This window comes from Protopterus annectens, chromosome 7.part0, assembly GCF_019279795.1.
Source record: "Protopterus annectens isolate FY-2018-M chromosome 7.part0, PAN1.0, whole genome shotgun sequence".
Classification (NCBI taxonomy): Eukaryota; Metazoa; Chordata; order Ceratodontiformes; family Protopteridae; genus Protopterus; species Protopterus annectens.
In genome coordinates this window covers 399,360,804-399,384,659 of record NC_056739.1, presented here as the reverse complement: position 1 = coordinate 399,384,659, position 23,856 = coordinate 399,360,804, and the positions used below count along the sequence as shown (strand labels likewise).

Below are 23,856 nucleotides of genomic sequence, written 5' to 3'. Positions count from 1 at the left end.
AAGCCTTCTCAGGCAATACTACCCACCACAAGGTCTTTGGTCATCTAACAAAAACCTTCTACCCTCTTCAAACTCCCAGAACACAGCAGAGGACTCTGTACTCTTCTTATGTCACTAGGAAATGGAAATTCATGTCCATCCCACTAAAACAGGATAGCAGTACACGGAGTTTTAAACACAAACTAAAACACCTAATCTCCTCCTGGCTTTGCTCATTCTCACATTCTGAGCAACTTGCCCTCCCCCCACAAGAAACTTCCTCTCCACCAAGCCTCCTACTATTACTAGGCTCTACTAACACCCCTATCTCATCCTCACCTCTATACCACCCGCATTTCTTCTTAACCTCGATTACCTCTCTTCAATTCCTTCTTATTTATTTCATATATGGACCCACTCCAGTTTCACTAAACATTTCGTATTTCATTAATCCTACTTATTACCAACCATCACTAATGGTTTAACGGCTAACAAAATCTCAATTGTCTGTTAGGATTTTATCTCAGTGATTTTTCTTTTTAACTTTACTATACTGTAAACTTTGTACCATTACATATTCTTGTATCATTATGTTTCAGTAAACAACAAAATTATATTCATATGGAACTTTTCTCCCTCGGCCTCTACTGAAAATGGGTTTTACATGCCCAGTCAAGACTTGCCTGGTAAACAAAAGGCAATAAAATACTTTGTGTCTATTCCATAAAAGAGGGACACTGGGCGAGATATCTATCTGTCAACTGGGTCCTATTTCTATTTAATTGAAAAGTTATATCTATTGAGAGGGTGTTTAGAGTGTTGTTTCTTTTGTGGATGTGCAGGATGTCACATCAGACTGGATTCTTTGTGGCTGTGTAGGCCAGAAATAAGTCACCTCTCGAAGAGTCTACAGGAAAGAGAAAGTGCGAAACAGCTCAAATTGCGATGATAAGACTAGCACAAGAAAGATGTGCTCTTGATTGTCTTAGTGAGGAAAAGCTGGAGTCTCTCAGACTGAGTCATATGCTTAAGCAAGTACATAACAAAGGGGACGTTATACTCATTATGGGCCTGATGAGAGAGGAGTTTGAAGATGTACGTCTTGTAACTGTCTGGCCAGGTAAAAGGATTTCCAAATGACAGTGGATGCATAGTGGTCCAACAATAGTTCATTTTCAACAAAAGTACCAAGGTCCCTGATGACTGACTCAACTTTAAAAGAGGTGTCACCTATACTGTAGATGAATGGAAGCCACTGTTTCCTGAAGGACACAATGTGCATTTATCAGCATTAAGTTTAAGGCCGTGGTCTAGGCACAATATGTTGGTGTGTGTTAGGCCTTCCTGGAAAATCTGGAAATCAGAGGAGAAGTGTGACCCCTCCAAGTTTGTAGATATCTGCAAACTTAGTCAGCCACAACCCCTTAATGTCTGCCTTGAGATCAATGAAAAAAGTACCAAATAGAAGTGATACTAGGACCGATGATTGGTGACACCACTGGTAACTACTCTTCTTGATGAGTGTGTGCCATCAGCACCAAAAGACTAGATTCTCTTGGTAGGCTGGTTTACTGTTCAGGAGGTAACACCAAGGGTTTATATTTAGTTTGATTAGCTTATCAATAATTTCAAAATGCAGAATGGTGGTAGAGGCCTTTGCCTGGTCCAGGCAGGCAAGTTGCCTGCATCTAATGCAACAACAACCTGCTCAAAGAAGTCCATCAAGTTCAGGAAGCAAAAGCTGCCTTTAAAAGAACCAAACAACCCAACACGTATATGCACACACATGTTAATATTTTCCACAACGACACACTCCACTGTTTTACAGACAAGGTTGGTAAGGGTTTTAGGTTTGAAGTTCACCGCGTCAGCAGTAGGTAGTTTTTGATACCTCTAGTACAAATTCAGGTACTTTATCAAAACCCATGAAGCTACTGTCTTTGGCCTTGGGTGAGGAGCTAGTGGTTTTGGCCTTGGTGACAGCATGAACGACCTGCTCAAAAGTATTCAGAGGGAGTGGCAAGGGTATGCTAATTTGTTGTGGAAAGCTAGATGGAAGAGTCAAGTTTGAGATAAATTTGTCAGCCAGTATGTTGGCTATGTCCTCTGGTGAAGAGTATATTTTATGCATTAGCTATGTACAATGCTGGACATTAGTTCTAAGGTTTCTGACATATTTTCTCTTAGCATGGGTGGTAATTTTCAGTTCATAATTACATTTGGAGGATTTGATTTTGTTCGAATTCTTTACTGATCTTTCTTTCTGAGTTCTCCTCTAAATGATTAGGTATTAAGATTACACATATGGGCTAAACGTTTGTTACTCTTATTGTATAGTTTGTTTATACTATTTGTGCCTTTTTAGGTGAGCACAGAAATTATCTGCAAACATGACAATGTGTGCGACGTCATCGAGATGAGGAAGGAGTTTATGTGTCATCTGATCCTGAGTTAGATGGTGTAGGTCTGCCTTAGACTAGTCTCTAAAGACAGAAGCGTTTTGTAGAATATTTGGTTTTACCGTAATAGTGAATGTTACTAAATAGTGAACAGATTTGACCAGTGATGCAGTAACAGAAGGCACTGAGAATGGGTAGCCTATATTCATGAGAACAATATACAACATTCTGATATTCCTAGTTGGGACTAGAACTAGTTGGTCTAAGGAGTTGGCATTAATGAAGTCAAGGAATCGCTACACATTCATATTAGTGGTGGTGTAGGTTTCTCAGTTAATGGAGCATATGTATCCAAAAAAGATCTAGACGAGGCTCACCACAGCAATAAGAAGAAAACCAACGATTTAATAAAGACACAAACTGCAGTAGGGTTGGGAGGGTGGCCTAATGGTTAAGGTGCTTGCCTTACAAACACGAGTTTCAGGGTTTGAGTCTCACAAGGGATAATTGGCTAGCCTTAAAATGACTCGCAAGGGCAGTTAGCTTAGTACTAATCTATGAACCTAATCTATTAAGAACATATGTTCAAGGCTGGTGAATTTTTCTATAATTCCCGAGTGGGGAATGGTGTCAAAAGCCTTGGCGAGGTCAAGGTAGGCTGTGTGAACCACCTTACCCTCATCTATGGCCTTGCTGACTGTCTCGAAGAAGTCAACCAGGTTTAGTAGGCATGATCTGCCCTTAACAAAGCCGAACTGGGTTGGATCAAGTGTTTGGAGGTTCCCAATGTCTTTGTTAATGAGTTCTATGATGATGCGCTCCATAGCCTTGCAGACCAGGCTAGTCAGGCTTATGGGGTGATAGTTACCAGGGTCAGTTGTGGCCCCTCCTTTGTGGAGCAGAATAACCGTTGCTGTGCGCCATTCTATGGGCATGTAGCCTGTGGAGAGGCTGAGGTTGAACAGTGTGTTTAGGTGGGGGGTTAGTTCATTCTGTTGTTCGTGCAAGACGCAGCCTGGGACACCATCTGGCCCCTTTGACGCTGTGCTTTTGGCTTTTGAAAGGGCTGTTTTCACATGTGCATCTGTGATTTCCTGGACACTACACTTTTCTGGTATTGTTGTGGGCCCTTTTGGGGGTGAGAGGGGGGTGAAGTTTGCACTGTACCTATCTGCCAGGATATTGGCAATATCAGTAGTTTCAGTTTATTTTGTGCTATTTTGCACTAGCTCAGAGCATATCTGTGAGTTGCCACTTAGATTCTTGGCATAGTTAAAGGAGGTTTTGTGGTTATCTTTTGAATCCTTCGCTATTTTTCATTCGAAGTTAGCCTTGGATGATTTTATGAGGGACCTTAGTTAATACTGATCAGGGATGTCTTTCCTTCTTGGGATTTGCTTTTTTTCTGAACTAGTTTCCTCCTTCTATTGTATAGCCTGTTTATGGCAGGGGTCCACCAGACTGGTTTCCTTCTCTTAGGGGAGTGAGTCTTGGTTTTGCTAGGGATGGCACGATCCATGCATCCTTGTAGGTGCTCATAGACTGCATTTGTAAAGGTTCCTCCATCTTGGACACTGTTATCCTTTAGCGTGGGGGCTGTGAAACTTACCACCTCTGGCTTAAGTAAGGTGAAGTTTGCTATAGAAAAGTTTTTAACTGTGGTTTCCTTGGTTGGGGGTGGTGGTGTGGTGTGGACATCCAGAGTGATTAGTTTATGGTCTGATCTAACCAGTGATGGGTTGATTTCTGGTGCGGAACACTTGTCGCCCATGTTGGTGATGACCAGGTCCAATATGTTTTCACCTCTGCTAGGGGAGTTTACCAGCTGATCCAGGGCATTTGAGTTGATAAATTCCAGGAAGCGCTGGACCTGGGAGTTTGTACTTGAGTAGTTTTCCCAGTTAATGGTAGGGTAATGGAAATCGCCTAATATCAGGGTGTTCGGTAGGACCTTCATGTTTTCCAGTGTCTCCAGAAAGGCGAAGTGGTGGTCCTGGGTCATGGAGGGTGATCTGTAGCAGGCCACAATTTGCATTGCAGATTTGCCCGATGTTAGTTGCACATGGATGATCTCAGAGGTATCATGCTGCACCACTAACCTGGAGGTGTAGGTATCCTTGATGAATATGGACACACCCCCTCCTTTTGTGTTTCGGTCCATGTTCTGTCACCGAAATGTGTGGTATGAGTTGTAGCCCAGTAGTGCTGGGGTGCTCTGTGGAGCCTTGAACCAGGTTTCAGTTACTGCACAGATGTTGACGTTCTCCATACTGAGGAGTGCTTTGAGCACGTGCATTTTGAGATTTAAACTCCTGGCATTGAGTAGCATAACCCTCATTTTTTTTATTTGTGCTGTTTACGGAGGTGGGTTTGACTTTTGAGCCTTGCCTAAAAAAAGCACTATGGGGGCAGAAAGAGCCTTGGCCAGTATTCGAAAGCCTAGGGGTGACAGGTGCAAGCCGTCTCTTGCAAAGCAATGAGACTTGTCGAGCATGTCGTCTCAGGCTGACAGACACTGGATCCTCTTTGAATGACACCAGAAGCTTAGCCAATTGTTGAAATTGATAATTTTTTCTTTATACTGCGTTATCATTCTTGGTGAGGGCAGGATGCTACTCAGGGTCAGGGTCATACCTGCCTGGGCTACAGTCACTGCACAGATATCGATGTTCTCCATTTTAAGGAGTGCCTCGAGTGAGTGCATTTTGAGATTTAGACTTCTAGCTTTGAGTAGCATTACCCTCAGTTTTTGCTTGTCAGTTCCTGTTATGGTGGTGAATTTGTTATTTGAACCCTGCCTAAAAAAGGCACTATAGAGGCAGCAAGAGCCTTAGCCAGTATCCGGAATCCTAGGGGCGACAGGTGCAGGCCATCTGTGGCAAAGCATCGTGTTCTGTCGACCATGTCATCCCAAGCAAACAGATACTGGATCCCCTTAGAATGACACCAGAAGCTTAGCCAATTGTTGAAGTCAATCATTTTTTCCTTGCATCATTCTGGGCAATGGCAGACTACTACTCAGGGCTAGGGTGATACCTGCCTGGGCTACAAGATCGGAGAGCTCTTCCATGTCTCTTTTCATGTAGTACAGGGAGGTACGTCTCAGGTCATTCACACCAACATGAACAATGACAGAGTCATATTTGTACTTGTTCTGGAGTGACCTGAGTGCTTGTGTTATGTGGCAGATTCTGGCTCCCGACAGGCAGCTAACAGTAACCTTCTTGTCCAGCCTAGTGAGTGGGACGTCAGTGTGCCTGACTATAGAGTCGCCTATTACTACTGTATTAGGTATGTTATTTTGCCTTAAGGGCTGTGATAGTACGACACACTGTATTTGTGTTTTATGTGTTGTCTGGTTTGTGACGGGAGGTGCAGGTTTTTTGGGTGTCTGCTTTGGATGTCTATGATGCTTTTGCAGGTTTTTATTTAGAGCCTCCGAGTATGATTTAGTGTATTTTTTGCCAGTTCTGGTTTAGTATGTCTATGTGAGGCTGGAGGTGTGGTGCAAGTCTTAACCTTCTCCTCATGACTGCGTGTTCCAGTCTTGGGTGGAGAGAGCTTAGCCTCCAATTTGGCTACATGATTGCATCTCTCGCATATGTTAATGTTTTGTGGTAGGAGGAGAGGGTTGTCTGTGTACATGAGGCAGTTGTAACATTGCCTCAGGATACCCAGGTTCACCAGCTGGACTGAAGAGTATACCTGAAACTGCCCTTTGGTCATGCCTGAATAGTAGGGTGAGCTGCTTAGTTGCTCGGTTGGTGAGGGGTGAATAATGAGCCTTGCCCTGCTGGGCAATCAAGTGTCGGGTATATTAGTGCTTGCTATTAGGTCTGAGCAAGTGCTGGACTGTAGGATGCTTTTTAAGTGCTTAGGTTGAGAGTTAGAGGAGACTTCTAGCATTGAGTAGCATTACCCTCAGATTTTGCTTGCGGTTACGGTGGTGAATTTGTCATTTGAACCTTGCCTAAAAAAGGCACTATAGGGGTGGCAAGAGCCTTAGCCAGTATCCGGAATCCTAAGGGCGACAGGTGCAGGCCATCTCTGGCAAAGCATTGTGGACGGTCGATCATGTCATCCCAAGCAGACAAATACTGGATCCCCTTAGAATGACACCAGAAGCTTAGCCAATTGTTGAAGTCAGTCATTTTGTCCTTGTACTGTGGTATCATTCTGGGTGATGGCAGGATGCTACTCAGGGTTAGGGTCATACCTGCCTGGGATACAAGATCGGAGAGCTCTTCCATGTCTCTTTTCATGTAGTCCAGGGAGGTATGTCTCAGGTCATTCACACCAACATGGACAATGACAGTGTCATATTTGTACTTATTGTGGAGTGACCTGAGTGCATGCATTATGTGGCAGATCCTGGCACCTGACAGGCAGCTGACAGTAACTTTCTCCTTGTTTAGTCTAGTGAGTGGAACATCAGTGTGCCTGACTGCAGAGTCACCTATGACTAGAGTGTTGGGTACGTTGTTATGCCTTATGGGCTGTGGTTGAGTGGCACACTGAGTTTGTGGGCTATGTGTCATTTGGGTTGTGTTGGGGGGTGGGGTTTGCTTGCGTTTATGCTCTGGATGTCCCTGATGCTTGGGCAGGTATTTATTGAGAGCCTCCGCGAATGTAGGTGTGTGTTTTGTGTTTCTATGTGTGTGTTTTGGTGGTGTAGGTTTTGAGGGACTATGTGATGAGTGTGGTGTGGTGCTAGTGTTTACCTTCTCCTCTTGACTGTCTAGTCCAGTCTTGGGTGAAGAGAGCTTTGCTTCCAGTTTGGCTATATAAGTGCATCTCTCACAGGTTGTAGTGTTGGGTAGTAGGAGGAGAGGGTTGTCTGTGTACATGAGGCAATTGCTGCATTGCCCCAAGATGCCCAGATTCATCAGGTAGACAGGAGAAATCACTGGGAGCTGACCCTTAGACATGCCTGGATAAGTGCTTATTTATTAAGTACTAAAAACTGCTTTCCCTTTTCTAAAGAACCCTCTTCCAGTTCAGTTCTTTTAAAATATTCAATACTTCAAATACAGTTGGTTTAAACTTTTGACTTCCATTTTCTACTAATTGCTTTTTGGCAGCCAACAGAATTAATGTTAATAAGGGCTTATGTCTAGGCAACTCAGAGCCTGTGTCCCAGCTCAAAAGAATAATTTCCTTAGTTACAGCCACTTACTCACCTAATATTTCTGACAGAGTACTCTGTAGGGAATTTTTTTAAATCTGCCAACTCATTAAACTCCCAAAACATATGTTCCCAGTTACCTATTTCTTTCTCCATTACACCTCCAACATTTGCTATTTACTCAAGAAAAAGTTCTTTAAAGTCTGCTTGGGGCATAAAAATACCTACTGCAAACACTTCTAAGCAAAGATCCTAAACTGTCTGGATGTTGTTGCATACTTAGGAGCCTCAGATATGTCCCCCTCTTGTAAACTGCTTTTCCAGTCTCTCTTCACAATCTTTTCTAACTCTCCTGATTTATTCTTCTAGTTAGCTTGCAATATTTTACATGCTGTACCAATTACCCCTTTTTAACAGCAGCTTCTGTTCTAGATCTAACTAAACACTCTACCAGAGCAAGTCCTTCACTTAAGATTCCCCTAGCCATTTCTCTGTCTATATTCTGATATCAGTTCCTGGTAGGGAAGGCAGTCTCTAGCCTGCCGTCTAAATGTCTTCTTGGATTCGTCTCACTGTAGTACCTTTCCCTTTCTAGTTATTTGCTCCCAATAAAGGTATTTTATCCAGTAAATTCCAGCCCCCTCTTCCCTATTTTCTACAGCCCTATTTGCAGTCATCCCTACTGGGCAAGATCTCCTTTCTCCATTCTCATGTTGGCTTAGTTTTGAGAATACGTTCTTCTGATTTATGAATATAATAGTCTGTATGGTTATTTTCTTTAAGGATCTACATCCAAACTCCCACTATCTCTATTTCTTGAACATCCCCCCTCGCTTCATCATCATCCTTTTCCATTTTGACTGAAAAGAAATACATTTTGAAAGGACTCCAGTCGCAACTAAACAGCTTCAAGAATTTATTAAAATATAAAAATCCAATAAAATAACATGAGCACTTTCGTCTCACTACAGAGACTTCATCAGACAAATAATGCCTTCCACATCACTTCCTTAAATATCCTCCTTAATTAACCCCTTGCAGTACATGTCATATAAAATAGTCTTTCACATTATAAATATAGTGTTAATAAAAAACTGTTTACCAAGCTTAAGTGTCCATTTTAAATTATAACCTTCTGCTTGAGTTATGTACATGAGCCCTAACTGTGTAGCTTTAAAATATCCCTTCAAATCAGGTAATCCTAAACCACCTTGTTCTACTGGAAGAATCAATGCATCCCACTTGACTCTTGCCCTCTTCTTCCCCTCCCAGATAAATTCCCTAAACTCCTTATTAATTATTGCCCATAACTTCTCCTCTGGTTGAGAAAAATATGTCTGACTCATATATAAAAGTAAAGGGACTAAAACTATTTTCACTGCTTGTATCTTACTATCCATGTCCATAAACAAGAGCTTCCAGATTGCCAGATTTTGCATTATCTTTTGTTTAATGCCTCTCCACATATCCTTAGCTGCCATAACAGAATCCTTTTTAATCCACGCTCTTAAATACTTCATCTTATTGTGTGGGTAATACTGAATCAATTTTTGTCTGCATACATTATTTATAGCTAAAACCCTTGTTTTATCTTTATCAATTATATATCCTGAAAATATCTGAAACTGTGTCAAAATGTTCCACAACTCTGAGATGTCCTTTTCTGGATTTATAGGGTACAAAACAATATCATCTCCAAAGAAAGACAACTTTCTTGATTACCATACCAATTACATCCTTTCTTGAAAATCAGCAGATCCAGAAGCACTCATCCAGTCTCATGTTGAGTGTATGTTGGTGCATGCTCTCTGCAGTCTTAGCAAGATGACAAACTGTATGACAGGATAACAGTATGCAGAATTACGCAACTTAATATAGAAGCTGCATTTGTTTTGGGACCTGAATCTTGATTTTTCTGTATGCCACATGACAGTACTATGTTCATGAAGGAGAATCATTTGTATCAGCTGATGCTCACAGCAGATATCACTTACATTGGACTTATAGCTGCTAGTCATGTGCAGCATCATTACATGGATTTCAGTAATTAGAATACATTTATTTGTTAACAGTAGATTTGAACAAACAGTGGGAAGTGTGGCCTTCGAAAAAAGCCGATTAAATCTGTGCTTGTACTGCTACTGGGCAGCTTAGAAGAAAGGCAAGTTCTGGCTACAACAAAAGGACATTTTGAATGCAAGTCAAAGACCAAATTTGATATTGTTATTCCACTGCAGTGTATGGATTCAGAGACTCCAGACTGCAGATTAAAGTGCGAAGTTAACCTGCAACATTTCATTTCCACTGTATTTATGCTAATGGGGAAGATCAGCAGCAGAGAGTAAACCACAGCTAAGAAGCTGAATTATACTTTTGACTTCGCTTTAGAGCTGATGATGTCATTCTCATTCGTTCCTCAACTAATGGGTTCAGATCTGATTTTGCGATTCTCTTTTACATTCTAGGATCCGACGCTCAAGCTCCTCCCTTACCCACAATGCCCCTGATGACTATTTTAGCTCAGATCTCATTTGCCACTCAAGACTGAATGGAATTGTGACTTCTTGAGTTTGTTTTTTTTCATGAGTTTATGGTCAAACCTTTGAATTTTTTTATAACCGTTTCTCTTTTCAAGTGTGTACTATCTCCCTTACCTTCCTTTCGTAAGGTAAACTTTATACCATAACTGATAATCTTTTCCTTTTCTACCTCATTTTGAGGTATTCTCTGACTACCATAGTTTGTAGCCATTTGTTTCCTTCTCTACCTCTTTTTTGAGGTATTCTTTAACTACCATAGTTGGCAGCCCTTCTTTTCTTAAAAAAAAAAAAAAAAAAAAAAATATGTGTGTGTTGTGTATATATATATATATATATATATATATATATATATATATATATATGTATATATATACACACACATACACACACATATATACATTCATAAACAATTCCTGTCTGTTGGAGTTGTTATTGGATTATTCAGTTTATTTAGCTGTATTCTTGTCATTTATATCTTTTGTTTTTTAGTATGCCTGATAATGTTACTGGATTTAAAAAGTGCACTTCCTGTAGGCACAAGATCTCAAACTCTGATGCCCACAGGGAGTGTGTTTACTGTTTAGGCCGGCACATCTGGACAAGTCCTGCTCTGTGTGGCCTTGAATGCCAGGGCGATCAGTGACTGCAGGAACAAACTGATACTCAAAGGACTTTCTTCCAGCTTCTGCTCTTTTTTCTGATGCATCTTCATCAGGGGCTCAAACTCCCTCTCAGAAATTGAAAGAGGTTAAAGACCATAGGAAATGCACTTCATCTAAGTCGCCTCAGTCAGTACCTTTCTCTCAGCATCCTGCAAAGGTAGCCAAGACCTCAGATCTAAAACCTATAGGTACTAAGTCTCCTTGGCTCTGTTCACCGAGATTTTCCCCAGAGCCAGTATCTCCTACATTGAGACCTCCTTTCTTCCAAGGGACCTGAAAAAAGTTGTCAAGGCCACCATCTACTTCCTCTTCTTTTAGGTCCTCCCAGAGCCTTTCTGAATCAGAGGTGGACAGGATGATGAGGAAGTTTCTCAGAACACAGATCCAGATGGAAGTTCTGGAGTCTCCCACCAGATCTGTGAGCCTTAAGTCTACTTTCCAACCTGTACATACTCCTTCTCTGATCCAACCTGCTATTTTGGAGTCCTTGGATCTGAAAGTCCTGAGAGCTGAACCAGCAGATCCAAAGGTCATAGCATTCTTGACTCCAACGACTGCCCCTGACCTGATTGGCTCCATTCCTGTTGGAGGATGATGGCTCTCTGAGCCAAAGCATCAATGATGGATCTGAGGGACTGACCTTTGTTTGGTGAAGTTTTCGGAGTCATCTCTTCCACTAGGAGCTTTGGCACTGGACAGCATGGCTCCAAATCCCCTTCAGATCCAATGATTCGACAGCCACAGGGGCTGTCTGATCTGAGAATTTTGGCTCTGGTGGGATTGCCCTTGGCATCTCCTGGGTCCTTCGCTTTTGAGGTGGTGGAGAGGGTACTGTCTCTACCTAGAAAGACTTCAACTCCTCCTTGTTTGGATCTGTGCCCCCAACCTCCTTTGGATCCTTTGTCTGAATTCTCTCATCCTACACCTCAGAGACAGCCAGCCTAGATGAGCTTCCAAGCAGTTTCCACCAGGGAAGTTCCCATCTCTTCCGACACTTTCCCAGAGCACCCCACTGAGGAGGTCCCTCGGAAGAGGTCATCACAAGAGGAGGCACCTGGATTCCCCACAGGAATCTCTCACAGATGACACTGATTTAGAAGAAGGGGAAGGGTCCCCTAGATCTCCACCTGAGGATGTCTCATTCGGCGAGATCCTTTGCCAAAAGGTGGTTGGGTCTGCCCAACCCCCTTCCCAGGTGGAACCAATGTTCATGGAAGTCTTTGGGTCTAGATCATCTACATGTTTGGTTACTCTGCCTGCAGATGAGCTGATAGACTTAGTCTCCCACAGAGCTTGGAAGGAACCGGACTCCATAGAACTGATCCCTAAGTGCCCAGACAAGATTCTTAGTGTCCCCTCAGATAGGATACACTGGATAAATGGTGTTCCTGTCAATGCCATGGTCGTTGTGGCAGCTACTAAGGAGTTGGCTAAGCAGAGCTCCTCTGTCCATCCCCCTATAAGGGAATCTATGGCATTGGACAGGTTTGGGAAGCACCTGTATGCATCAGGGACCTTTGCTTTACAGTTGCTGAATTATTTGCACATTTCATGAGGTCACAGAGGGACTTAATCAAGGAACACACTAGCATTCCCCCAGGGTCCGTGTCTGTACAGGAGCAGAAGTCCTTTTCCTCATGACTGGCCACCCTACAATCCATTACTAATGCATCTATGAGGTTAATCTCACATGCAGCTGAAAGTTCCTCATGAGCTGCTGGTTCAGGTATAGCCATTTGGAGACATGCCTGGATGTGGTTGTGCGATTTCACAGAGCCCTTTAAAGCAACATTCATCAATGCTCCCTTTGATGGACCATTCTTATCTGGACCAAGAGTTAAAGATGCTCTCCCACAGTGAGAATCAGTTTTTCTACCCTGCACATAACCTTTTCCAGGAATCAGCGCGGTGGTAAGAAAGCTTGGTTCAGAAAATCCCTAGGGCCTTTACAAGAATTGCATGGAGATTTTTCCCCCAGAGGCAGAGGGGGAAATAACTACAATGGCAGATGCCACCCTCATGGCAGAGGGGGTCTGCAGAATCAAGGTCCTCAAGATTCTTTCTCGGAGAGGCCTTTTCAGTGCTCCTGAAAGGTTACTTGACTGTTCCTCTCTGGAGGCCGTCTGGGGATGCTTATCCTTGCATCTAAAAGCTTGGGCAGCCATCACACAAGATTCTTGGGTGCAAAGTATCATATCCAGAGGATACTTCATTCCCTTTTCCCAAGTACCTCCACAGAAGAAAAAAAGTCTCCCTAATGTTTCACCCAATCAGAAGGAATAAGCAGCTCTAGAAATTCAAAAGCTGCTGGACAAAATAGTCATCTATGAGGTTCCCCCAGACTAAAGAGGATACCAAATTTACTCAAAGTTCTTTTTAGTGCCAAAGAAAACAGGGGCCTGAGACCCATTTTGTATCTCAGTTATTTGAACTAGTTTATAAAGAATTCCAAGTTCTAGATAGTCATGGCTCAGTCCATTCTGCCTTACCTTCAGAAGGATGACTGGATGTGCTCTCTAGATCTTCAGGACATGTACTATCATGTAAAAATGAACAGAAGCTCCTGAAGAAATCTATGCTTCCGGCTAGGAGCCAGTCACTATCAGTTCAAAGGCCTGCCCTTTGGTCTCACCACAGCCTCCAGGGTGTTCACCAAATGCATAGCAGTGTTAGCAGCTCATCTAAGACTGCGCTGATTCGGACGGTTTCCATATTTAGATGACTGGCTCCTAACTGCATCGATCAGGCATCTTCTGGAAAAGATCAGAGATTAACTTTTACTTCTATCTCAGTCTCTGAGGATTTCAATAAATCTGGTAAAGTCCAAACCTCATCCAGTTCAAGCCTTGAAGTTTATAGGGGCTAATCTAGACAGTCAACTGCCTAGATCTTCTGCCTCAAAACAGAATTCTTACTCTGAAATCATGTCAAGTTCTCTCTCATTCTTCTCCCCCAGCAAGATTAATACTCAAAGCTCTAGGAAAGATGGCTGGTGCAATAACTTTACTACCCACTACTCATCTTCATATGACAATTCTTCAATGGACTCTAGCAGTGCAATGGTCTTTTCATAGACAATATTTAGTTTTTCACTTCTGATGAGGAAGTTACAATGTGTAAAGCCCTTGTACACACTATGATAAGGAAAATTTCACATTCTGTATTGAATACCTTTGAGAATGTCACACCTTAAAATAGTTACTGTCAAACAAAATGATGGCTTTAAAAAACTGCCCAACTATTATTTTTGTTTACACTGCTTCATGGAATTTAGTAAACAGAGAAAAGCATGTTACCACCTTATTTACTGTGTATAAAGAAAATGTTTCATCCCAATAACTACAGCAGGAGCATACCTGTGGAAATTGTTTATAGTCTGTCCGAGGGTAGCGGTAACCAGGAAAAAGGTCTTCTTTCTGATCTTCTCCATCTAACCCATACCTGAGGGAAACAAAAGAGGTTAAAAATGGAAGATAGATTTACAATACATATAGTTCATATGTAAACATGAACTAATTGGTTTTTGTCTCAATACCTAAGATTAGAGGATGAGAATGCAAAACTTTAAGCCTTCAGCACATAACACTTAACACAGTCTGCCTTTTTAGGTTGCAAAACAAAGTGGCTTCTTCAGTTATTCTGCTTGCTTCATTCTTGTCCAGTAGTACAGAGGCATGTCACTTGTGTGCAGTACTAGCATTTAGGGTTCAGATATGAATCCCATGTGCCTGAGAGTTGCCACGGTTGGACAAGACTGACTAACTGGAAGGCAAATCTCTTGCAGCAGATACTTTTTGCATATATAGGCACCAGCCTAATGGTCAGTTAATAAGTTCTAGGACTATCCCTTATGCAACCAATCACTACCTGTCACACACTGTATATAAGAGAGTTTAAAGTTGATTATTAGGTACAGTTTTGAGTAAGGAGTAGGAGTATGACAGATTATAGAATGGAACAAGCCAGGAGCACAGTCTGAAATTATGGAGAGGTAATATAACATTTTCTTTTATTATTTTTTATTATTTATTTTTTTTTAGAAAAAGGGTTGCAGTCACATAAAACCATTTTTCTTAGCAGAAGTCAACAACTGTGAAGATATTACAGAGTGCAGGTGCATTCACAATGTGTCTTTAACTAATAGTAGGAAGAATTATCTTAGTGTTTTAGTACCTGAAGTTCAACCAGTAGGTTGAGGAATTTGCAGAATTAAGAGAGTCAAGTGGTCCTTTGTCTTCACCTTTTGTTTCAGTGCCAAATAATCCATGTTGACAGTGGAAAAAAGATATGCATCAAGTTTTATCTGTTCAAAAAGTGTTAATTCTTACCTGTCTAAGGTTCCATAGCTTGCTTTGTGCCCCAGTGGTCTGTGTTGTGGAGCAGGACTCTGTCTGGCAGAGTTGGTGCCTGAAGGAGGGCCCTGATGTTCTAGAAGACACAAATATACACTACCATTAAAAATAACCCGTTTTTGTGTTCAAACAATAATTTAGAAGAATATTTTGCTTAGGATTTCTGTAGTGCCAGTAAAAATGGTTCTAAAGAAATAAAGTTTGACAGTTCAATAATCATCACGTATACTACACAAAACAGCATCAGCAAGCTTGAGTAGATGATCAACATTTTCAAGAACTCATTACTTAAAACATTTCCTATTGCATGATATATGATGAGGTCCCCTATGCTTTTCTTTCGACCAGAAGATACAGAAGGTAAAAACAGCTCAAGGAAGTGCAGTGTTTTGTTTCAGAAATGTCCCACATAGGCTATACGCTGTCTAGTTCTTAAAATACTGGATGTGAAACTGTGATTTTTACAAGATGGTAGTACGTGCCTCGAGTCTATATCAGCTTATCGAAAGCTGATAACATTGAATGCTAGTTGATCGACCTCTAAAAGTCGAGCTACCAAAATAGCGAAGACAATGAACAGCGATTTTTTTCCCATTGGGAAAAAAAATCGCTGGGCCGTTGTCATGAGTTTGCCATTTCCTCCACTGTGGTGTGATCTTGGAGTTGGTTTATTTAAGTAGGGGGGTGGGGGGGGGGGCAAAGCTCCCCCACTTTAAGTTGTGTTTTTTTTTTTTGCGGCACAGCAATTTTTTTCCCTGTGAAAAAAATCACTGTTCCACGTCTTCACTATTTTGGTTGTTTGCCCTATTGTGGTCGATCAACTACCGTTCGATGTTATCAGATTTTGGTAAGCTGATATAGACCCTGTTCCTCTAGGTGGAATAGAGATGCTATGAGTAGCAGTTTTTGCTTCACAGCAAGAGATTCTCCAGTTGGTTCTTGGCTGGGGGGGGGGGGGGGGTTCTAGGGTTGCCAACCACCCAGAATTCTTCTGGACTGTCTAGAATTAAGGGACACTGTCCAGACAAACAGAAACTGCCTGTAGTGCATGTTTTCTTTTAGTTTAAAAAAAAATACTTTTTTTTGGGGGCGTTCTTCTTTAAGAACCCCCCTCCCCTTTGCATCTGGTCACACAGGTGCAGAAGGTGAAAACAGCTTTTGTGTGACTGTTTTCACATCTGTCTTTCACGTCTGCGGAATTTGAATTAGAAGACTTTTGGACTGTGTGCAGTGGACCAGACAATTGTGAGAGGTAGGTGGGTCTGTGTACAGTAATTTAAAATGACTTGATAGCCATCATCAGTGACTTCTGTCTTGGCAAGAGAAGTACACACAATGATTCACAGTATGTCATTAATAAATAACCTGCTTGTTGTTTCTGCTCAATAAAAATACTTGCATGTTCACTTCTGACAGTCTTTTTACTGAGGCAAAGCACTTTTAACTTAAGTCAGAGATAAATATTGGCATCTTACCTTTTCCTGGAAAGACCACTTCTAGTCAACTAATCAGCAGTTTACCTCAGTGCTGAGACTTACACTAGCGCTTACTCTTTCAGTACAAACTGGCACACATGAAATCATTAGCTGTAGGCAATAGCAATACTTTTGTCTGTCTTTCAGTTTATTTATATATATTCATTCATTTTCAGAACCTGCTTCAGGTCCACAGGCTAAGGTACAGGGTAAATGAAGTGAGACTGCTAACTTGTTTTAATTATTTGTTTTTAATTGTTTGTTTTTAACATAGATAGATGGATCTTATTCAGTTGTAACCAGTGGTGGAATGGAAGTGGGCTATTGCTAGAAATTTCAGTGTTGACCTAGTGTGCTATGTGAAGTTTTAAGAGTCTGAAAGAAATCATCAAGTGAAACAGGGTGTGTTCATCATAATGATATTTTCTGCAGTTTGTGCTTTACACTGAGGATATTTTCTGCAGGTGCATTTCAGATGGACAGGCTTCAAGTGCAGCCAGATTTGCCTTGACTGGCACTGGGATCATAGGGTTACCTTCATACATCGTGAATATCAGTTAGATGTTCAGCCTTAAAAGCAGGCTTAATTGTGCAATCATCAGTGAGACTTTGCCATTCTCATTCAAGAGCATAATTTGGTTTTGACCAGAGCTGCATGACAGAGAAATACAGTATCTTGGCACTTACCATGCTATTGTTAGTGTATTTAGCTTGTAATTGTTCTGTGCCCAACTAGGCTCCTTTTTTCAGTGGCCTATGACAATGATAGAAAAAGTCACCAACGAGTGTACTTGAAGGAGACAGAGTTCACTAAAGGATTATGATGTGCAGTATTTATTTTGTCTGGGAGAGAATCACAACATAGTGGGATGAGTACTTCAGCTTTTAATAAGAAAACTCTAAATAGGAGAGTGACAAATCACAGGCTTTTGCTGAGCACAAAATGTTGTTAGTTCATGGAAAAGGGTCTTCACCCCCTTCATTAGTAGTAGAACCTTCCTGCAGCTATAAGAAAGATAAGTTGTTTAAGGGATTCTCTAGAAGAAGGCATAAGCATAGCAAGACAGAAAGGCTCATGAATGTGCTGGTAAAGGAATGTGGGCGAGGTGAGCAAGTAATGGTTGAGACATCACTGGTTCACAAAGGTATGACAGTACTGGCTAAAGAAGGCTCAGGTGCATCCAACTTTGGTCCAGATTGTTGCACAAACCAAAGCCCTACCTGTGGTACACCATTTGGAGACAAACAGTGGAAGAAATCCAGGCCTCCACAGTTTCATCACCACAAAAGATGTCTGTAAATACAAAGCTGTTTGCATATTTCATCTTAACATCCAGCTTAGCTCCATTTTATGGCATTTTTGATAGAACTCTTGTGTGCCTGACTGTGTTGTTCTGTTTCAGTGTTACAGTTGCTTTTAAATAATTGACTTATTACTGATATGTAGAAATCTGCTGAGCTAAAATGCATGGGTTCCATTCACACAAAATCTCCCAAATGATAGATATTTGCTATGCATAGTATGTCTTAAGCCTTCAGCACTTCAATGTCAGTTGTTAGAATTTGGCATTTCAGAAGCCAGTTCTGTATGGTAAATACATGCCCTGCAACTACGTTTTATATACTGATTTCAGTTGAAGACTGCCCTTTCCATTTTTTTTTTTTTTGCAAAAGAATACAATAATACATTTGCTCTGATTTGAAGTGATTACAGAACTGAATCGATTAGCAACCTTGCTGGAGCTTTACTGAGGGGTGTGTGTGTCTGTAAAAAGTAGGTAGCATCCTCCTCAACTGTCCAGGTTTTTGTGGAATGTCCAGGTTTTTTGCCCCATATTTTTGTCTGTTCCTTATAAAAAGGATTGAAGTTGCTAAATAATGACATACATTTCAGTTTTAGACTTCATATCCTTTAGAAAAATGCCTACTAACACAAATCCTGTTATTCTAGACATTTTATAAGTTCATGACAGCAATATTTATAACCTGTCCCTATTTATTTTAGGCTTTGCCCAGATTTCTTGCAATGAGTTTGAAGTATATGTGTGAGAGAGTGAAATGACCTCATGAGGTTTAGCAGGTAGTTACTAATTTGCTTAGGCTCAAGCCCTGTGCCTTAGCTACAAGAAACATGAGCCTGAATCTTCTACCCCAACTACCAAGCTGTGTTTTTCAAGGAACTGAGTTTCAGGTGCATTTTTCAAGGAATTTAGTTTCAAGTACATTTTCAAGGAATTGTGAGCTTCAAGGGAAGAGAAGATTACTGCTGCTCATGCTATGTCTGTTTACAATGTGCAACTGTTTTGTTTAGCAAATGGTATCACTATTGTGGTTTAGAACTTTAAAGCAGTGTTAGTAGCAGAACAGGTAGCATACTTGTATGTTGATCTAGAAGGCTGTGGGTTCTACTCTCACAGTATACAGAAGGATTGTTCATACTGTGTTGTATTTTAAGAGGATTGGGTGCTGCAGACTTGAATATGTCCTCCTTTGGCTGAAATGCCTAGTAACTATGAACCTGTTTTCAGTTTGCCATCCATTCCCTATTGCAATATTACCAGCTTACCATCTTTTTTAATGTAGCAAAGGCAATCAGTTCTTCAAGGGCAGCATGCACTGATTTGTAGATGAAACACTGAAATATAAACTTGTTTGCTAGCAGCAACCTTTTCATTAGTTACAGATTTCTTTAATGTGGAATTATTTAGATGGCTTTTACTTCTGCTGAGATTGTGCATATGGACTGATATTGGTGGATTTTAATGACAAACGTTTAACTGGCCTTTTATGGTTGAAATGTTCTGAACTGGGCAGTTCTGTCATTATTGGTTTATACGTTTTGTTTCAATGCTTGCTGGAAAAATGTTTATAACACATGGTCTAACAAGTGGTTCTGCATTAAACAAGATATATAATTTAATTATTATTATGTATTATAATTTAATACAATCAGGAAGGTGAATCTAAGAACTGTTGCATGGCCCTAAAAAGGTGTCCAAAAGACCTATGATTTGAAAAAGCCCAAAGGTAAACTTAATCCACCACTGACCAGGTGCATTTTCTCTGACTGTAGGTTTCAATGCTGTTGAAGTGAATGCGAGTTTCAAAGACAGAGACGTTTTAAAGCTATGTCTGTTTTCACTGACAGACTGTATTACTTTGTTTAGCAAATGTCTATCAGTGTTTGTGCTATAAAATTTGAAATAAAAGTTTTAAATTAAATCCAAATATGTGTAATCATTGTAGAAGTAAAGTAGAAAACAGTATGCTCACAGAGTTTTGAACAGAGAAATGGAGAGATAGCCAAGTAATGGGACACTGGAATGGCTGGGGGGGGGGGGGGGGTACTAAAATTACAAGCATTTTGCTTTCACATACATGTCCAGAATTTTTGACATGAAAAGTTGGCAACCCTAGTTCAGTTTCTATTCAGAGTCTGCAAGTACTCTCTGTGTTTGTGGGCTTATCCAAGTACTTTGGCTTCCTCCCACATCCCAAACACATATAGTGTGTGGACTGTTGACTATAAATTCTGTCTATATGTATGTGAGATATGGAAGATAGGCCTGGCAAGCTACTTGTGTTCCCCAACTTCCCCTACTTGCTTAAGATGTTGATTGGGCCAATACTGTAGTCAGATGTGACTCAACAGCTCTGGATGGAGTTGTCTGTGTGTCATCAGTTGATTTCTTCAAAACAGGCCATGTGTGCAGCTTCTGTAGTTATGGTGGTTGGGTCCTTACAGCTCTCTAGCATCAGATGGAGTCCACATTCCTTTCAGTGTTCAAACTAAAAGGAACAGGATCAAATTTCACATTGGCAGCAGGACATTATTGCACCAATACATGTTTTATTGTAGGTTTTGCAGGAATTTACTCATGCCTGGAGTAGTTTGGTGGTGATGGTAAAGTCCAGGTGACCAAACATTACGTAAATCCTTGAGTAACCTACATGCAAAGGTATAAGGCTATTTTACCACAGCTGGCAGTTTCCTTTTTTTTTTAATTTTGTACTGTATTTTTATTCCTTACTGATTTTTCTGTGCAATACTACAATACCCTGACTCATTTATAAGTAAATAAGCATCCATGTTCATTTGCCAATACCTGCTTTATTCAATTCAGGGCCATGGGGAGCCACAGCCTATCCTAAAGGTCACTGTAAAATGTCAGTCTGTCAAAGTTTGCAATCGAACACACAGTCACTCTCTCACATGCATCATAGACATCTATAAGCAATTTAGGGGATCATCAGTTCAGTCACAGAATGACTTTGAGATGCATGAGGAAACTGGAGAACCTGGCAACATTTTACCATGGACTTGAGGAAGGCATGCTACCTTCTCAAAGTAGAGATCCCAGCTGAGAAGAAAAAACTGAGAACCACATTAATAAGCAACAACATTTTAAAAAGCTGTCTTTTGTTGTTTAAATTCAGTTTGCCTTATCTCATCTATTTTATACCCATTTTATTATTTGCTGATTGTAGTACAGTACTGAGCAAGTCTATGATGTACTGACGCCCTGTTATCATATTAGGTTTGTATATATTTAATGTATATAAAATAGGTTTATATTTAATGGTGCAACAAAAATCCCTAGACATGATGTATTTTATTTTTATGTGAAATATATTTATGTTATGCTTGTAAGGTGAAGGGTAAGTCAGGAACATAAAGAGATTTAGCTACAGATATAATAAAACCCTTCAACCTTCAGTGTAGGCTTTTCATTAAATGATATTTTTTATACAACAATTGTTTTAGTTTTTGTGAGTGCTGCTTACATCAAGGCAGTAACAAGAAGGGAAAGACTGGAACATGTCTATTGCCAGGAGAGACACTCCCTCCTTTTGATATCAGTAATCTATACTGTTGTTTTGTAGCTGCTAGAGTAATAATATTTTTAAGTAGTCATTGAGAGTACTGATGCTGTGAGGAATGATGGTGTGCGGGTGTGGAAAATATGCAGGTTAGGGGCACTTTTGTTTTATGTAGTATTATAGACTTCTTTTTGATAATCAAAGTGACAGCCACAAAGCTACAAAAAGAAAATGGTTAGTATGTTTTCTTTGAGATAGTTGTGGCTGTCTCACAGCTGATCACTAGCTCCTTTTTGTAACTCCTTGATTGTCAATCCATCCCACCACCCCCGAATTTGCTCTGATTACAGAACAAGGAATCCTGGGGCAGCATCAAACTGCTGCTGAGAAAGCGTTTTTTCCTATCTTTTTCCCTGCCTTTGCACACACCAGGTGACACCGCAAGGGTGGGGTGTGCAGTGGGTGCCAGTGCTCAACCACCCCTCACGTCTGTAAAGGGCTGATATGAGTAAGACTCTCCTCACCTCTTTAGGTAGCACCATACAGATGCTTCCTCTTGCCTCCACCAGGGAATCAAAACGCGAGTATTCCCAGAGTGTGCATGCTTGCCGCCTTCCTGGATGCATTAACAAGAGTCTGAGCAGTCACTCAAATTGTGGCAGCCTGGGCTGTAGTCAGGGTTTTATCTCTGTACTCTACCAGCACAGGCTGACTTTTTTGTTTTAAATGCAGCTACTGGTCTAATTATCATATGGAATTTACCCATGCTTGAGAAGTGGTTTGACCAGTTGCATTTATGAGATTTTATCTGCCATTGCAAAATTTAATATCGTTGCTAATAAACTTTTTAGGTCCACAAGATCAGCCTAGTGGCTACCCTCCTGCACCTATTTGACCTGTTTGTTCCATGATCACTTCAAGAATCCACTGGCCCATTTGTTATCTGATGGAGGAGAGAGCTGTATCTTAAGGAGTGGGCTAGTCTGCTGATCCCACAACAGATGGACTTATTCTCTAACACTCAAAGGCCCCAAGCTCTGGAGTGGGCTAGTCTGCTGATACTATGGATGGACTTATTTCCAAGCACCTGACAGCTGAAAGCTCTGGTATAGTTGTCATGGGAGGTGCACATGACCTTCCATGCATGTACAACCTCCTGAGAAGACGGCACACCATTTGGAGCATGGGCATACAAAACTAATTACACTGCACCAGGTATCACGAGTACAGTGAGCTACAGCCTGCTATAAAGTCCTGGCTAAGATGAGGAAATTATCTTTGTTCTTAGAATAGACATCATTGAGAAGAGAGAAATGAGAGAAGACAGAAATGTTTTAAGTGTTTTGTATACTACTTTTTCTTTGACAGCAGAATCCATCTTATTTCAAAATGGATCTTGACAGCATAGACCTGTCTTGGCATTCCCAGAAAGTTCTTAACTTATGCTTATTAAAGGAAAGCTTAGAAAAGGGGCCTGCAGTTTCTCAGCAAGCAAAATAACATAGAAGTGCTTAGTCCTAAGGTCAGCGGCTACAGCCTGACGGGTAATAAAATATTCACTCAGAAACTTTTACAGTATAAACATATCTGTAGTTTCTTTGTCTGGTGAGACAAAACCTTGATTGCTTAGTCTCTCACTTACATACGTTCTATTACGATAAAGGATATCTTTTTATTCTGCTGAACTGCATTGTGTGAATTTTACTGTGTACCTTAACAGTTGGTGCCATGAAGGCTTGGGTTTCAAACTGTCTAAAAGTTGCTGCAGCAGAAATCACCTTCATGGTCTATTCTTGACAGGTTTTCTGTCTGGTCTGGTACATTTCTGGTGCATCAGCTCACAAGTATATTCTTTTCACCTTCAGCAAAGTTTGAAGTATCTGCAGTTAGGTTTTTGTTAAACAATTATTGCTAAACAATTATTGCATAGTGTAGTCATTCTTGGATGAGAGTGGGTCACTGTATGAGTGTGGTCTCACACTGCAGTTCCCTGAAGGATGATATGGCTATTTTAGAAAGTCTGAAAAAGAAACAGAAGAGAAAAAGTACCTACCCCTTGTTGGTCAGCTTTTAATAACTGACAAGAATGATCTAAGACTAAGAAAGGAATCTGTAATTAGGAGTTTAAATTCTAATTCTGCAAAGTTAAAAACAGCTACGGGCAGCTTAAATAACAGAAATGGGCAGTAGACAATTCACAAAGCAGTTTGGGACTTTATCCTTTAAAACAGATAATTAAAGATAACTCTGCTCAACTCTTCTGACAATGACTGGCCCCTGATTCCCTCTGCGCACACCCCCCCCCAATTATGCAGGCTAACCCACCTTTTTTAAGTGGCAGACCTATCTCTCCGGGAGTGTAGGCAGAAGGGGGAGAATTCAAAGAAAGCCCCTCTGCTATTTCCCCTGATACTTTAAGCTCCCAAGTAACTTCTAGTTTATCTGCTTATACTAACCTGTTTATAACACCAGATTGTGACAGTAGTGACAACACACTGCCTCT

At 40.9% G+C, this 23,856-nt stretch overlaps 1 protein-coding gene across 2 annotated transcripts in view; it reads right to left on the bottom strand.

Annotated features, from left to right (window-relative positions):
- Positions 1-23,856, bottom strand: part of MAGI3 (membrane associated guanylate kinase, WW and PDZ domain containing 3) — a 2,524,824-nt gene that overhangs the window by 392,232 nt on the left and 2,108,736 nt on the right. For both annotated transcript variants that reach the window (XM_044076986.1, XM_044076987.1), the window contains exons 18-19: positions 15,034-15,133; positions 14,062-14,146 (exon numbers count right to left, since the gene is read on the bottom strand). In XM_044076986.1, coding sequence (XP_043932921.1) covers positions 14,062-14,146; positions 15,034-15,133 — 185 coding nt within the window. The remainder of the gene's footprint in view (positions 1-14,061; positions 14,147-15,033; positions 15,134-23,856) is intronic.